The sequence below is a fragment of the Drosophila mauritiana genome, chromosome 3R (assembly GCF_004382145.1).
Source record: "Drosophila mauritiana strain mau12 chromosome 3R, ASM438214v1, whole genome shotgun sequence".
Taxonomy (NCBI): domain Eukaryota; kingdom Metazoa; phylum Arthropoda; class Insecta; order Diptera; family Drosophilidae; genus Drosophila; species Drosophila mauritiana.
In genome coordinates this window covers 17,260,798-17,275,234 of record NC_046670.1, presented here as the reverse complement: position 1 = coordinate 17,275,234, position 14,437 = coordinate 17,260,798, and the positions used below count along the sequence as shown (strand labels likewise).

At 47.9% G+C, this 14,437-nt stretch overlaps 7 protein-coding genes across 10 annotated transcripts; 4 read left to right on the top strand and 3 right to left on the bottom strand.

The window, feature by feature from the left end:
* Nucleotides 1-210: 210 nt before the first annotated feature.
* LOC117145359 (RNA-binding protein with serine-rich domain 1-B) lies at nt 211-1,934 on the top strand. The gene is made up of 3 exons (XM_033310981.1): nt 211-374; nt 450-611; nt 874-1,934. Coding segments are annotated over exons 1-3 (1,128 nt in total). The 5' UTR covers nt 211-372; the 3' UTR covers nt 1,838-1,934.
* LOC117145358 (probable tRNA (uracil-O(2)-)-methyltransferase) lies at nt 1,880-3,569 on the bottom strand. Its single transcript, XM_033310980.1, has 2 exons — nt 3,305-3,569; nt 1,880-3,249 (listed from the first exon to the last, which is right to left on the bottom strand). Exons 1-2 carry the CDS (start codon nt 3,567-3,569, stop codon nt 1,949-1,951), a joined length of 1,566 nt encoding a protein of 521 aa, XP_033166871.1. The 3' UTR covers nt 1,880-1,948.
* A 392-nt stretch (nt 3,570-3,961) lies between these two features.
* LOC117144438 (2-oxoisovalerate dehydrogenase subunit alpha, mitochondrial) lies at nt 3,962-5,947 on the top strand. Its single transcript, XM_033309587.1, has 4 exons — nt 3,962-4,097; nt 4,158-4,686; nt 4,755-4,920; nt 5,061-5,947. Exons 1-4 carry the CDS (start codon nt 4,029-4,031, stop codon nt 5,608-5,610), a joined length of 1,314 nt encoding a protein of 437 aa, XP_033165478.1. The 5' UTR covers nt 3,962-4,028; the 3' UTR covers nt 5,611-5,947.
* LOC117144439 (AP-1 complex subunit mu-1) lies at nt 5,714-7,700 on the bottom strand. Its single transcript, XM_033309588.1, has 2 exons — nt 6,605-7,700; nt 5,714-6,538 (listed from the first exon to the last, which is right to left on the bottom strand). The coding sequence occupies exons 1-2, from the start codon at nt 7,424-7,426 to the stop codon at nt 6,080-6,082; spliced, it is 1,281 nt and encodes a 426-aa protein (XP_033165479.1). The 5' UTR covers nt 7,427-7,700; the 3' UTR covers nt 5,714-6,079.
* A 247-nt stretch (nt 7,701-7,947) lies between these two features.
* On the top strand, nt 7,948-9,728 carry LOC117144440 (methyl-CpG-binding domain protein 3). Of its 3 annotated transcripts, none has more exons than XM_033309590.1 (3): nt 7,948-8,213; nt 8,460-8,801; nt 9,112-9,728. In XM_033309590.1, the coding sequence occupies exons 1-3, from the start codon at nt 8,020-8,022 to the stop codon at nt 9,599-9,601; spliced, it is 1,026 nt and encodes a 341-aa protein (XP_033165481.1). In that variant the 5' UTR covers nt 7,948-8,019; the 3' UTR covers nt 9,602-9,728. The 3 variants fall into 3 exon arrangements, with proteins under 3 accessions (XP_033165481.1, XP_033165480.1, XP_033165482.1); XM_033309589.1 differs by having other exon boundaries at nt 8,457-8,801; XM_033309591.1 differs by lacking the exon at nt 8,460-8,801.
* A 38-nt stretch (nt 9,729-9,766) lies between these two features.
* LOC117144441 (metaxin-1 homolog) lies at nt 9,767-11,884 on the bottom strand. Of its 2 annotated transcripts, none has more exons than XM_033309592.1 (5): nt 11,646-11,884; nt 11,403-11,549; nt 11,029-11,307; nt 10,363-10,758; nt 9,767-10,189 (listed from the first exon to the last, which is right to left on the bottom strand). In XM_033309592.1, the coding sequence occupies exons 1-5, from the start codon at nt 11,730-11,732 to the stop codon at nt 10,115-10,117; spliced, it is 984 nt and encodes a 327-aa protein (XP_033165483.1). In that variant the 5' UTR covers nt 11,733-11,884; the 3' UTR covers nt 9,767-10,114. The 2 variants fall into 2 exon arrangements, with proteins under 2 accessions (XP_033165483.1, XP_033165484.1); XM_033309593.1 differs by lacking the exon at nt 9,767-10,189 and adding an exon at nt 10,212-10,299.
* A 282-nt stretch (nt 11,885-12,166) lies between these two features.
* On the top strand, nt 12,167-14,405 carry LOC117144436 (vacuolar protein sorting-associated protein 45). The gene is made up of 3 exons (XM_033309583.1): nt 12,167-12,336; nt 12,401-12,599; nt 12,651-14,405. Exons 1-3 carry the CDS (start codon nt 12,244-12,246, stop codon nt 14,081-14,083), a joined length of 1,725 nt encoding a protein of 574 aa, XP_033165474.1. The 5' UTR covers nt 12,167-12,243; the 3' UTR covers nt 14,084-14,405.
* The last annotated feature ends 32 nt before the right edge of the window (nt 14,406-14,437 follow it).

The following is a 14,437-nucleotide window of genomic DNA, read 5'->3' as shown; positions in this document are numbered from 1 at the left end:
GCGAGACTGTGAGAAATTACCAAGTGCTGTCTGTTATATTAATCCCAAATATACTAGACAAATTCGGGGAACATTTGGTTACCATAATTTGAGATTTACGCATATTATAAAAACATATATATAACTAAACTGCTAAATAATATTTTCAAAACAGTTTTTTAAGAGCAAAGTAGAGTAGTGTGTTATCTCGCTAATATTAGTATGTATTTTCACACGTTCGCAACACGGTCACACTAATCTTCACTGAAAACGCTACTCGCATTTAACTCCTGTTGAAAAAAACAGGATTTATTAATAAAAACCTTTCGGCTTGCACCTAAAAGAGTGTGCGGTACTATAAAACTAATCGTTTAACAAATCGGCAATACGAAAATGTAAGTATCTGCACCACATTTTGCTCCCTAAATGGTCTAAAACAGCTTGCTTTTCTCGGCAAATAAAAAAAACAGGGCGCGTGCCCAGAGTCCCGCCGGCGAGGGTGAGAAGGAAAAGGACAACAAGGAGAAGGTCGCCAAAGAGAAGGATGGCAAGGCGACCAGCGGCTCCTCGCGCAGGGACCGCGAACGCAAACGCCGCGGATCGGCGTCCTCCAGCAGCGACTCCAGAAGCAGGTAAATCAGCCGGCAAAGGTCTTTCCCACAAATGGCTGCCATCTGCCAACCGGAATAAGGGTTACTTTTAAAAGAAAAGTCCCTCTTCTTCTGGATAGAGGAAAAAAATGCCCCCGAGCGAAAAGAATTTGTAAAAGTTATTGTAATTCACATACCATATATGGTAAAATTTGATCACAGTTAAAAAGTGTTTTACTTTGTACCCACTTCATTGCCGTTTTCTTGGTTGCGAAAAGTAAATACAACACATCACTTCTTTCAGCACATCGGACAGCAGCTCTTCGCGGAGTAGTTCCGGGTCATCGCGTTCCAGCTCAAGCAGCTCCAGCGACTCCTCGAGCTCCTCATCATCGTCGTCCACCGATTCGGATCGCAGCGAGAAGAACCGAAGACGTGGCGGCGGAGCTGCAGGCAAAGACAAGGAAAAGGATAAGCCCAGCGCCCGATCACGTTCCCGCTCTCGCACCCGTTCCCCCAGGCGCGCCTCCAAATCTCCCAGACCGGGCAGCAAGGCGCGAAAGGAGCCGGAGCGAGATCGCGATCGTCGTAGTCGGTCGAGGGATCGTGCCCGCCGAGCTGGTTCCAACGATAGGGCAGTCGCCGATAGCAATAATGTTAAGCGGGAGCGTTCTCGCTCAGCCAGTCGTTCACGTTCGCCACGCCGACGTGGTCGTGGCTCCGTCGAGAGGACGCCGCCACCGAAGCGAAGGGAGCGCTCCCGGTCGCGGACTCGTTCGCCTTCGCCCAAACAGGTGCGCATTCATGTCGGTCGGCTTACCCGCAACGTTACCAAGGACCATGTGTTCGAGATATTTAGCAGCTTTGGAGATGTGAAGAACGTGGAGTTTCCCGTAGATCGTTTTCACCCCAATTTCGGACGCGGCGTGGCGTTTGTGGAATATGCCACGCCCGAGGATTGTGAGTCGGCCATGAAGCACATGGATGGCGGGCAGATAGATGGCCAGGAGATCACGGTATCCCCGGTTGTCTTAGTTAAACAGCGGCCGCCCATTCGTCGTCCCTCGCCACCGATGCGCCGTCCGCAAAACAACCGCTGGCGATCCCCACCCCAGTTCAATAGATTCAACAATCGTGGAGGAGGTGGTGGTGGCGGCGGCGGCGGACGCCGTCAGTCACCCATGAGGAACCGGCGTTCACCACGTCGTCGCTCCCGCTCCCCCATTCGTCGACGACGCCGCAGCAATAGCAGTGACAGCTCTCGTTAGAGGACACTGATCGACTCCTAGTTTCTACAATTGACACGATTATTGCACTTTTCTTTATATTATAATCCAAATAATAAAGGTGAGCAAATACCACACACATACGGAGTTGGCTTAATGTATAAACGAGCACTCAGCATCCTCGAGAGGACATCCCAGCGGATGATGAAGTTTGAAAAAGCAGCTACGTTTCTTGATGGTCAGATGGGCTTTGGGGAGAGCAGCCGTTGGTTTTGGGGTTCTTATACCTATGAGATCACCACCGCAGAATTCGAAAACTTCGTGTTTATTGCGCAGCAACGTTTTGATGCCGCCGCACTCGGATTTGATGCCACTCAGCTCCTCCTTGGTGAGAGCCTGGGCAATCTGTCGCATGGGCAAACGACCAGACCATTTATCCTCGTTCGAATCCAGAATCAGTTTGAAGATCTTAAACACTAGACCATCAATTATGGACTTATCCACCTGCGTGCAATTGCGAACGCTTTCCTCCTTCTCGCGCAGCTTAATTTCGGCATCTCCGGTTTTGTACTTTCTTAGCTCTTCTTGGACAAAGTACTCCAGGTCTTCAATAGCCTTTGAGGCTTTTCTCCTAATTCCCAGCAGAGCCAAGCGCTTGGTGCTTGGTATTTTCAGGCGGTCTTGCAGGATCTCATAGCCACATTCATGAGAGACCTGAGTGACGTATTGAAAGAAGTCCTGGTAGGCACTTATCTTCGTATTCCGCCGGCGGAACTTGGCTCCCGACAGTTCATAGGGACAGCAGGGCAGTAGGAAGTAGTTGATGTTCAAGCGACCAGCCAAAACCGGAATCCAAGGAGACAACTCGTCCGAATGATTACCAATCAACCAATCCACATCCGGAAAGTCCAAGCGGAAGTTGTTGGGCTCAACGGCCTTTTCAATTAGGCTCCTTTGGGTATCCGGTGGATAGAGGGACCAAAGCTTTCGCTTCCTTATATCGTAGCCATACCCTTTGTAGCCCTCGGCGTTGAGGACATGAACTAAAAGACCGTTTCCACAACCCAAATCAGCGAAGGCAGTGGGCTCCGATTGTGTCTGGCTCCACAAAACCATAAGATATGCTGCGATGGCCAAATCCTCGTAAATGAACTTCAGCGGATCCGTGGACTCCTGTGCGGTCTTCCAGTGTTCCAGCAGGCGTTGTGAATGCCTCTGTTTCAACTCCTTGTACAGATCATTGTACTTCTCCACATTAACCAAACCCAATGACTTCACCTTTGCTTCATCCTGCTTGGACTGGGACCAGCTTATGAGCTTTGGTCTTAGCACAAATTCCAACCAGTTGGTGTTCGATTTGGACTTCAGTTGAAACTCTCCGCCAAGAAGTCCCACGGAGAAGTCTTCAATGCTATCGCTTCCAAATTGGCACTCATAGAGACATTTCTCAAAATCTGTAATTGGGAGGCTAGTTGTCTTTAAAGTAAATGATCTAGTGATTATCCTCACCCACGATTCCGGTGCCTAGGATGTTATCCGCCAGTTTTTTGGACAGCAGTTTAAATCCGATCGTAAATCCTGTGCACGTGCGCTTGTTTGGATCCTGTTTTAGGGACTTCGCCAACTCCTCCGCACTGGATTCACACACTCGCCCATCCTGCTGCTTTTTCACTTGGGTAATGACTACCTCGAATATCTTTTTATTCAGAGCATGATAGTTTTTGATCAGTATTCCAATCGCCTGCCAGAATTGTGCTTCTTCTACTGCTGCCATGGTGTCGAAAACGAAAGGTGGCACAAGGAAAACCCAAATATTAAGTATACGCACGATGGGTAGCTGCGTCTATCGATATTTGTATGGCGCGTATTCAAAACAAAAACATATTATGTTGCGTTAAACGTTATTTTTAAAGGGATATTAGTTCTTGGGGTTTCATTTTAATGTTTTTAACGAGAAAGTACCAGAAAAATGATTTATAAATACATACTGTAGTGGAACCTTTAATATGAAAATGCAGCCTCAACATCGGCATAAAACAATTACAATTAAAATGAAAATCGTAATAATTTAATAAAATCTATTATAAATATATTTGAAGATCTCGATAACTTAAACATCGATTGATAGAGACTTATCGATATGGTATTGTATTGCGTAATCAGCTGGGAAACACGCAGCTGAATCTTCAAAATTACCTGTTGCATTTAATAGTTTAGACACAAATTATATACCATGTCATTCCTGCGAAAATCGGTGAACCTAATGGGTTCTGTGGCTAGGCGCCAACAGCACCTGAAAGTGGTCAGTACTTGGTGTGATCAGAAGGGTTTGTTGTTATTTGTTTGGTTTTACCCTTGAAAGATTGGAGGAGCGACAGCTGCTCGGGACTTCAGCTCAAAGCCATCGGATGATTACGCCAATTTTCCCGGCGCTAAGGCTCCGTTTGTCAGCAAGTTGAACCTCATTCAACCGGAAGACTATGCGCCAATACCAATTTACCGGGTGATGGACCAGGATGGTTATATAGCGGATGAGAGCCAGGATCCCCAGCTGGGCCGTGAGGTTGTGGAGAAAATGTTTCGCGATATGGTGCTGCTGAACACCATGGACAAAATCCTGTACGAGTCCCAGCGACAGGGCAGAATCTCATTCTACATGACCAATTTCGGCGAGGAGGCTTCACACATTGGCAGTGCCGCCGCCTTGGAGATGCGGGATCTCATCTACGGCCAGTATCGCGAAGCGGGTGTTCTGGTATGGCGTGGCTTCCGTATCGACCAGTTCATCGATCAGTGCTACGGCAACACGGACGACTTGGGTCGCGGCAAGCAGATGCCCGTCCACTACGGCTCAAGGGAACTTAACTTTGTCACCATCTCCAGTCCGCTTTGTGAGTTAACATAGTCTTATTTATTAGATAAGCGAATGCTTATCCTGTTTCTCTATGTTGGGTGGCAGCCACCCAAATGCCCCAGGCCGTTGGTGCCGCCTACGCCATGAAATTGAGGCCAGACAACGATGCCTGTGTGGTCTGTTACTTCGGTGAGGGAGCTGCTTCCGAGGGAGATGCACATGCCGCCTTCAACTTTGCTGCCACTTTGGGTTGTCCGACTATACTCTTCTGGTGAGTAACATTAAGATCCACAACATATTACTTTGATTAGATAACCTATTTTGGAGGTATTTCTTATCTTATCAAAAATATTATTGACTACTCCATGCTTTATTCAAATAAGTTTCTCCATGACTTACCTTTCCCCACAGTCGCAACAACGGCTTTGCCATATCCACACCATCGCATGAACAGTACAAGGGCGATGGAATCGCCGGTCGCGGACCTATGGGCTATGGAATTACCACCATTCGAGTGGATGGCACAGACGTCTTCGCCGTCTATAATGCGATGAAGGCTGCCAGGGAGTATGTCCTCAAGGAGAACAAGCCGGTGGTGTTCGAGGCCTTGGCCTATCGAGTGGGCCACCATTCCACCTCAGATGATAGTACAGCCTACCGACCAGCGGAGGAGATCGAGATTTGGAACTCGGTGGAGCACCCAATATCCAAGCTAAAGCGCTACATGGTGCACAAAGGCTGGTTCGACGAGACTGTCGAAAACGAATACGTCAAGGACATAAGGAAAAAGGTTTTGAAGCAGATCGCAGTGTCCGAGAAGAAACTTAAGCCCAACTGGCGTGAGATGTTCGAAGGCGTCTACGCGGAGATGCCGGATCATTTGATTGAGCAGCGTAGCGAGCTGGAAAAACATATCGAGGCCCACAAGGAGCACTATCCCCTGAAGAACTTTGAGAAATAGATTCCAGATAGGTGCCACAAAGATGCTAACAACTCAGAAATCAAAGCGAACCGAGAGACTCGATCGAAAGTGCATTTATTATGATTAAGCAGTAGGCAAACAATTTTTTGTGGGTTCAACCCGTTTGTTATGACTCATCTGTACAGGTGGGTCGGTGGATATGTGAAATTAGACACTTAAGTTTGGGTTTTCTCTGACCTACGAAGAGAATTAACTTGTTTCATCCTAGGTCTTTATTTGCACATACAAAGTGACCCACTCTGGTGCAGGTGTTATGAAAAGGTGTTAAAATTTATTAAATTTGATTTACATACAATATACATATACTGAAACAATACGAATACAAATATATACTTTTGACTTAACGCAACGCATCGCAGACAAAAACGCGGGTGGAGATGAAGCTACCTGTTGCAGGATGACTCGCTGAAGCTTGGCTGGAATGATGCAGGAACGGGAGTTGCCCCTTTCAATTGGTGCGTAGCTGATAGTCGCCGTTCTGCGTGATGTACCGCACCCATGGCAGCGCCTGATAACCGCTCTTCTCGATGATCTTCAGATAGCGCACCTGGATGCCCGACGTGGTAAAGTAGGGAATCTCGAAGCGCACCTGAATTGGCGGCTTGCCCTCCGTATTGTCCTCGCTCTCCACGCTCGGCAGACCGAAATGTGCCCGCATTAGATACTCCTTGCCACCCGGGAACGATTTGATCGTCCAGATGATTGCGTTCTGCTCCGGTGCGTACTTGCAGCTGCCAATGGTGGTCTTGAACTTAGGTGAGTCCGCGTCGGCGGGCACTGGTATGACGATCTCCACGTTGTTGGCCGTCGATCTTCGCTTGAACTGAGACTTCGCCTTGATCATGTACTCCACACGGGAGTGGGCATGGCGCTCGATCACCGATTCGATCCAAATCAGGGGTTTGACCTGTCAATAAGGGTTTAGTTAGTCATGCATTCCTTATTTTGGTGCTAAGTTCTTAAAAATACTCACATGCGTGTTCAGACGATAGGACATCAGTTCGAACTCGCCGTCCGGAGGAATGAACGAGATTGTGCGGTCATTCTCGAAGCGCGACAGCCGCACGCACTGGTGGAACTTGACGTCCTCCAGCTCTACGGACTTGGACTTGCCGCGGCCCGTGCTCTCGAACAGAACCTTGTCGTTGAGACCCAGTCGCAGCTCCGGCATTCCCGACAAGTAGACACGCATCTTAATGGCGCCCACGATCTCGCTGCGCAGCACATTGCCATTGGCGTTCGCCAAAAGATTCACCGACTCGATAACGTCTAGGAACACCTCGTTCTTGCGATACTTGATGCCCTCGGACCGCCAGGATACTGCATTGGTCACGGCCACCGGGATGCGGGGCTGTAGCTCCAGCTTGTGACCCTCCTGCGTAATGTACTCCTGCAGGATTTTCGAGTCGGTGGTCTGCGGGTAGCCAAAGTCGAGCAATTCATCCAGCAGCTCGTAGATGATCACGAAGTTGTCCCGAATGGACTCCTCCTCCAGCTCCTTGAAGTATTCCACAAAGACCTGGGCGATCTTGTGCAGAAAGACGAAGACCAGAGCGATATTAACGTTCTTATTGCGCGGCGTCGTGGATACGATATAAAGATTGTTGGTTTTGATGTAGGCAAACGTTGTCTCCGCCGTCTGAAGGATCGGGGTGATAAGGCCCTCCTCCTCGCGCTCCATCAGCAGCGGCATGAATTTGTCGATCACGGCCATGTCGATGTTGTCACCGCGGTAGTTCCGCGATATCAGCACCTTGCCCTTCACGTCCAGAACGAAAATGGCCGACGAAGACATGACTCTTGGTTCCCAGCAGCTGCCACTTGTCCCAGGTGTAAAATTCCCAATTGGATCGAGGTGGAGGTCGCTTCGATGGTTCTACTGCTCGCGGCAGGTGTTGCCCGTGGAAGTTGGCAACTGTCGCGAGGTGGCGATGAGTGGGCTAGGTCTATCAATGGGCTAGATTTACATATTCCGTTTCGTGGACTGGAAAATGCGAATGAAAACTCCGAAATTTCTTACGTCGCCTTTTCAGCTACTGCTTCTTCTTATTAGTTGGCCCACCAGTGTTGTGAAATGTTTACACCAGGTGTTGGGCAGTGTGACCAGGTGAAATTGGGGTAGTGTTGCTTTTCTAGCGATTTAAGCTTACAGCGTTTGAAAAATGGTCAACGTGTAACATCTTTATGTTTCTGTTTTTAAAATGAATATTTTTTTTAATTAAATCCATTTCCCATTGATACCTTTAAATTTAAATCATAAATATATTGGCGAATGTAATCTAGCATCTCTATTGTACCCCGGCATTTGTGGCTATCCACAGTACGGCCACACTGCTGCTAGCCCAGACGCTGCTTTTGTGGAATTGTTAATTATTTACTTCGGCGAGCATGCAAATGAACCCGAGCGTCACAATCGAGCGCAAACGCGTCGACTGCAGTGTCCTGCCAAAGGGTTGGCAGCGCGACGAGGTCCGAAAGTCCGGCAGCAGCGCCAATAGCAACGCCAGCAGCAACAACAACAGCAGCAGTGCCACAGCCAGCAGCAACAACAACAATAACAAGGTGGATGTTTTCTACTACAGGTAAAGAAGAAGAGCAGCACTACTATATAGAATACTATATACCTAAAATCGGAACACTGCACGCTGTTGAATCGGATAAACGTTTAATCACTTTCACTACCTTTCTGTTATTACATCCGCATAAACACACACACGCACACGCCATATACACCACACACACGCACACGCCTATGTATACACACGCACACGAATTACCACCACCTAACCCACCAAAAATATCCATCCACCGCCGTGTCTGTTCAGCAGTCCCACAGGAAAAAGGGCGGAGGGAAAGCCGCAGGACATTGCAATCCCTGATTTCCAGTCTGGCAAGATGCCACACCGCGCCCTGCCCTCGCCCTCCATTTCACTGTACCGCTGCAGCGCCATGCCGCTGCCCATAGCGAGCGGGGGCGGTAATGGGGCCACCAGCGGATCAGCGGCCAATGCCCTCAAGCGCAAATTCGCTCGGAGTCAAGGAGCCAGTGCTGCAGCAGCAGCAGGAGGAGCTGCTCCCCCGGCAGCGGCCGCCTCGTCAGCAGCAACAGCAGCATCAGCATCTGCTTCACCATCAACGGCCAATCGCCAGCAGCAACAGATCGAACTCAGGTAGAGCCAAGTGGAGGAGCACTTGACTCTTGCATGCCAGCGTGTCATGTCTTGTTTGCCAGGACGCAAGGTCTACAGCCTGCGGCAATCAAAAATCATGAAATCAAAAATACCCAATGAAACACACAATTGGCCAATCAATTCGTTGTTGTTGTCTTAAAAAACGCTGTAGCTCTGTGCCACCTGAGAATTTTGTTCACCATCTCTGCATGCTAAAGCTTCACTTTACGTTTTGTCTTATGTGCTGTTCGGTGTTTTAGCTTTTTGTAAGCGTTTCTATAATACATTTCCAATCTTTAATCCCTTACAGCCGAGCCCTGCGCACAGATGTCTCCCTGGTACCGCCCATTCGACAGACTGCCTCGATCTTCAAGCAACCGGTGACGGTGATTCGCAACCACAAGCAGGATCCCGCCAAAGCGAAGAATGATCCCAAGCATGGCACCCGGGAGAAGCCGAAACAGCTGTTCTGGGAGAAGCGACTGGAACGACTACGCGCCTGCCACGACAGCGGCGAGGAGCTAGACGACATTTCACTGCCCAAGACCATACGCACCGTTGGCCCCAATGTCAACGAACAGACCGTCCTCCAGTCGGTGGCCACGGCGCTGCATATGCTCAACGCCGGTGTACACGGCCAGAGTTCTACGAAGGCTGATTTGACCAAGAATGCCATGGCGTTTATGAATCCTGAACAGCCGCTCATGCACGCGGTGATCATTTCGGAGGACGACATACGCAAACAGGAGGATAGGGTTGGAGTGGCGCGGCGAAAGCTGCAGGATGCACTCAAGACATGAGTTCAATGGTTACCCCTCATGCATCTACCAATTCCATTGTAGGCTCTAACATCTCTATCGTATTGACCCCTATTCGAAATCTACATTTAAGACTAGTGTGTAATAAACCAAATCCAACTCCAATCGAGGAATCCTGATTTTTATTAGACGTCGAGAAATCTTCGCTTGTCTTTTCCATGACAACAGGGCTCTGTTATCCAATTTTATTACGCTCAGATGACTTTAAAATGCTATTTTATACAAGACGGTTTAAAAACGAATTCGAACTATAATACATAAATCGAATATTCATACTTGGTCGATTTGTTTGGCAAATCTTTGGAACGAAACGCTAGTTACGACGAGATTATCATTACCTGACGAAATTTTCGGTTCAAAGATTTATGGCCAAGTAAATCGATCTCCTTCAGTGTTTAGGCAAACCTTTAAAGCTGGACAGTTTTTGTGCTTCATCCCCACATTGTATTTTAAAATATATATACTATACACATAGATATCGTTGCAGAGATGCGATTAGTCTAGGCCCTCCTCCATCTCGTCATCCTCGTAATCTATGCCATCGTAGTCCGTCGAAGAGCGTGTCGTTAGCTGCAAGGATGAAGCAATCGTAATTTGCAATTAACTGAGAATTTTGCACGTGCTCAGGCTGAGGCTGTCTACAAGATTGTCTGGAGCCAAACGAAGACATTGAACCAGAACTATCGAATAAGCTCCAGCCAGTTAAGGGTTAAGAACTACAAATTTCAGCCAAAGATACCCACCTGGTTGTAAATCCCACGCCATGCCGCAAACGCTCCCATGGCTAAGACGGCTCCAACGCCGGCCACTATTTTGGTGTTCAGCTCGGAGTCCAGGAAGTTGCGCTCCGAGGCCGTCAGACTGGCCTCCGTGCCACTGGGTGTCTTTGTGAGCTTGACGGAACTGTATCCCTCGTTGCGGAATATGTCCTTCGTGATGCGGTTGATAAAGTTCACTAGGTTCTGGCAGCCCTTAATGTGATTCTGCAGTGGATTGTTGGGCAGTGTGATCTTAAAGATGATGGCAAGATAGCTGTAGACAATGGCATCGAACTCGCTGTAGGTGTCGCCAAAGAACCACACCTTGCGACCCAATTTCCGGGACAGTAGATTCACTACCTTTTTGGCATTGACAACGAGCTGGAAAGTAAAGGGTGATCAAATTGTTACTTAAAAAGATGTCTTGCTTTTCCCAACATTGATGAGATACATTGATAACAAAAGATCAATACATGATGAAATAACAAATACTTCTGGGAAACTGGTTCGTATTAATATAAACTGATGAAACGGTTCCAATCAAAATGCAACTTGGTTGTGAATCATAGGTTAGATAAACAAATTAAGCAATCCTCAGATTTAAAGATTCAATAATGTAGTATGAGATACTATGCAATCGAAAACACTCACGTAGTCGCCTTCGTGCTTGTCCAACTTGTCGTTCACATCGAAACCGGCCATCACCTGGACCACGTCGCAGGCTTCCCTTTGGTAGGACGACGGGTAGTAGAAGTTGAAGGGGAATGGCGTGCGCTTGGCGTAGAGGCCCCGCGTGGTTGTGTCAAAATTGTTGGGCTCTCCGAACAGGAAGTAGTGGTAGTAGGCATGCAGATTGTTGAACACCCAGTTGGCGTAGGCGGTGGACAAATGCTTTTGTTTAGTGCTTAAATGCGCATCTATCGGGTAACCCTGGAAGAATGATACGTCGAATTAAGCACATAAAAAAACATATCTATAAATAGAGCCTGCAGTTTATTCAACCCGGCATTGTTTCGCTCACTCACCTCGAGATCCAGCACGCGCTTAATTTGCCTATAGCCCGCGAACTTCTGGTTGCCGATCTGCAGATACGGCAGCTTTCCGGCTCCCGAACGCAGCGGATTGGAGCTGGTCTGCACGTCCATGGGGCAGCGGGTGAATCGCAGGAGGCACTGTTCCCGGCAAAGAGGCGTTTTCATCAGTTTCTTTCATCAGCGATAATGGGCAAAACAGGCGTGCTGGCCGCCGTGTGATGCAACGGAACTTACCAGAGCACGTAAACATTCAAAATCTATGGACGGCAGTCCGTACTCCCCCTTGTACACATGCAGCATGGCTCCCAGTTGCATCTCCATTGTGTCCTAGTCTTTGCTCGCTCGTACTCTTGTATTTAAGCCGCTTTTCAACAGTCCATCAGCATGTCAGCCATCCGAATTTGAATCCAAAAATATATGCCAGAATTCCTGGCCGACTGCTGCGAGTGCTTTCAGACTGATAACTGCTGGGCACTCGATATATCGCTCGAGCATAACGGCGCCTTATCGATTGCCGGCCAGGGATGCTGCTACTCTAAGCTCATTTTGGCTATAAAATAGCTATATTCTGTACGGAAATTTGTTTGACCTTAATTGCTGTTTATGTTTATCTTTGTTGCTATTTTTTTATACTACCAAACAAATGTATGCTTTTATCTATATGAATTTTTACATATTTACATAATTTTACATTAGCTAGATCTAGCGAATATTACCCAAATGTTTGGTCACCGCTGTTATCACGGAGATATCGCTATTGGCGCATCTCCAACCCATCTGTTTGCGAAAAAAACATTAATTTCGGATTTTCGCAGTAAATTAGTTAGCAGTCATGAATCTGATAAGCGGCATCAAGTTGTACATCGAGAAAATGTGCTCCGAGTCGGGACCGGGCATGAAAATCATCCTGCTGGACAAGGAGACGGTAAGTGCAAGGACTGACAATTAAATCCCCTGCCATATGACTGAAAATCCACATCATTCCCCAGACGAGTATAATTTCCATGGCCTTTAGTCAATCGGACATGCTGCAGCGGGAGGTGTACCTGTTCGAGCGCCTGGACTCGGGAAGATCCAACGAGCGGTTAAAGTATCTTAAATGCATCGTCTTCATTCGCCCCACCAAACAGAACATCCAGCTACTGGCCAACGAGTTGCGGAACCCCAAATACAGCGCCTACTACATTTGTAAGTGGGCCAGGAGAAGCGCCCTCAGAATAGTACTAAACTCATAAATAGATTTCAGCAACATCATTCCCCGGACGGACATAAAGTACTTGGCAGAGTGCGACGAATCCGAATCGGTGCGAGAGGTGAAGGAGCTGTATGCGGACTACCTGTGCGTCAACCCCAATCTGTTCTCATTAGGCATTCCCAATTGCATGGCGAATCTTAATTGGCTGCCGGACGCCCTCAATCGCAGCATGCAGGGCATCACAGCAGTGCTCTTGTCTCTTAAGCTGAACCCAGTGATCCGTTACCGAGCCGGCTCTCAGGCAGCGCAGCTTCTGGCCAAGCTCATCTACGAGCAGATCACAAAAGATTCCTCGCTATTCGACTTTCGCTCCAACATGGATGGCGCTGCGCCACCACTGCTGCTCGTGCTGGACCGCAGGGATGATCCTGTGACGCCGCTTCTGCATCAGTGGACATACCAGGCCATGGTGCATGAGTTGCTGCACATAAAAAACAATCGATTGGACTTGTCCAATTGCCCCAATGTGCCGAAGGACTTCAAGGAGCTGGTCTTATCCGGTGATCAGGATGACTTCTATGGCAACAACATGTACGCCAACTACGGCGAAATAGGGTCAACCATCAAGCAACTGATGGAGGAGTTCCAGCGCAAGGCAAACGACCACAAGAAGGTGGAGAGCATAGCAGACATGAAGAACTTTATTGAGTCATATCCGCAGTTTAAGAAAATGTCCGGCACCGTGCAGAAGCATTTGTGTGTTATTGGCGAACTGTCGGCGCTGAGCAACAAGAGAAATCTTTTCGAGGTTTCCGAACTTGAACAGGAGATCGCTTGCAAGGCGGAGCACTCGGCCCAGCTGCAGAGAATCAAGAAACTGATTGCCGACGAACGAGTTTCCATCGATGATGCTCTAAAGTTGGTGGCACTTTATGCTTTGCGCTACGAGCGACACGCCAACTGCGATACATCTGGACTGCTGCAGATCATCAAAACGCGCGGTGGACGAGCGGCTATAGTACCCTCGCTGATCGAGTATGCTGGAACCCACGTACGCCAAGGAGATCTCTTCAATATGGTGCGGATAACGGACGCCGTAAAGCTGACACGGAATTTGATTAAGGGCCTTAAGGGTGTGGAAAACGTATTCACGCAGCACACTCCTCTCCTGAAGGAAACTTTGGAGGACGTGTTTAAGGGCCGCGAGCTGGATCCCCTCTTTCCGGCCATAAATTCAGAGCTTGTGCCATTCCGACGACCACCGCAGGAGGTTGTTGTGTTCATTATTGGCGGCGCCACGTACGAGGAAGCCTTAGCCGTGCACCAGCTAAACAACGCCGGCTATAAAGTCATCCTTGGCGGCACCACCATCCATAACTCGCAGAGTTTTATCCAAGAGGTCATGGCCGCCACCAGTGGCATACAGTTTAAGCACACCAAATCCATGATCAAGTACTGTTCCACGGATAACATTTAAAGCCTATTTTGACTAGATAGCCCCAATTACATTGTTAACTATTTATTAACTACATATGAATGTGCATTATGTATTAAGTCTATTCCATGCATTGTACCAATTCAAATCCATTGGACTATTTAACCTTTTAAGCGTAACCATGTAATATACCTGTAAACATATTTATTGTTATTCTCGTGGGTAACACCAGGCAACGCCTTGGAAAAAATGTATTATATTCAGCTATGTGTGTACAAAAATACTATACGCTCGTTGTCCTTGCAATAATTGCACCCCGTTTCGGCGAAAAGTTCCTTGGCAACGTTTCCTTTGGCTCAAACAAGAACCTGAGTTTTTCATTGGAGTTCAATTGAC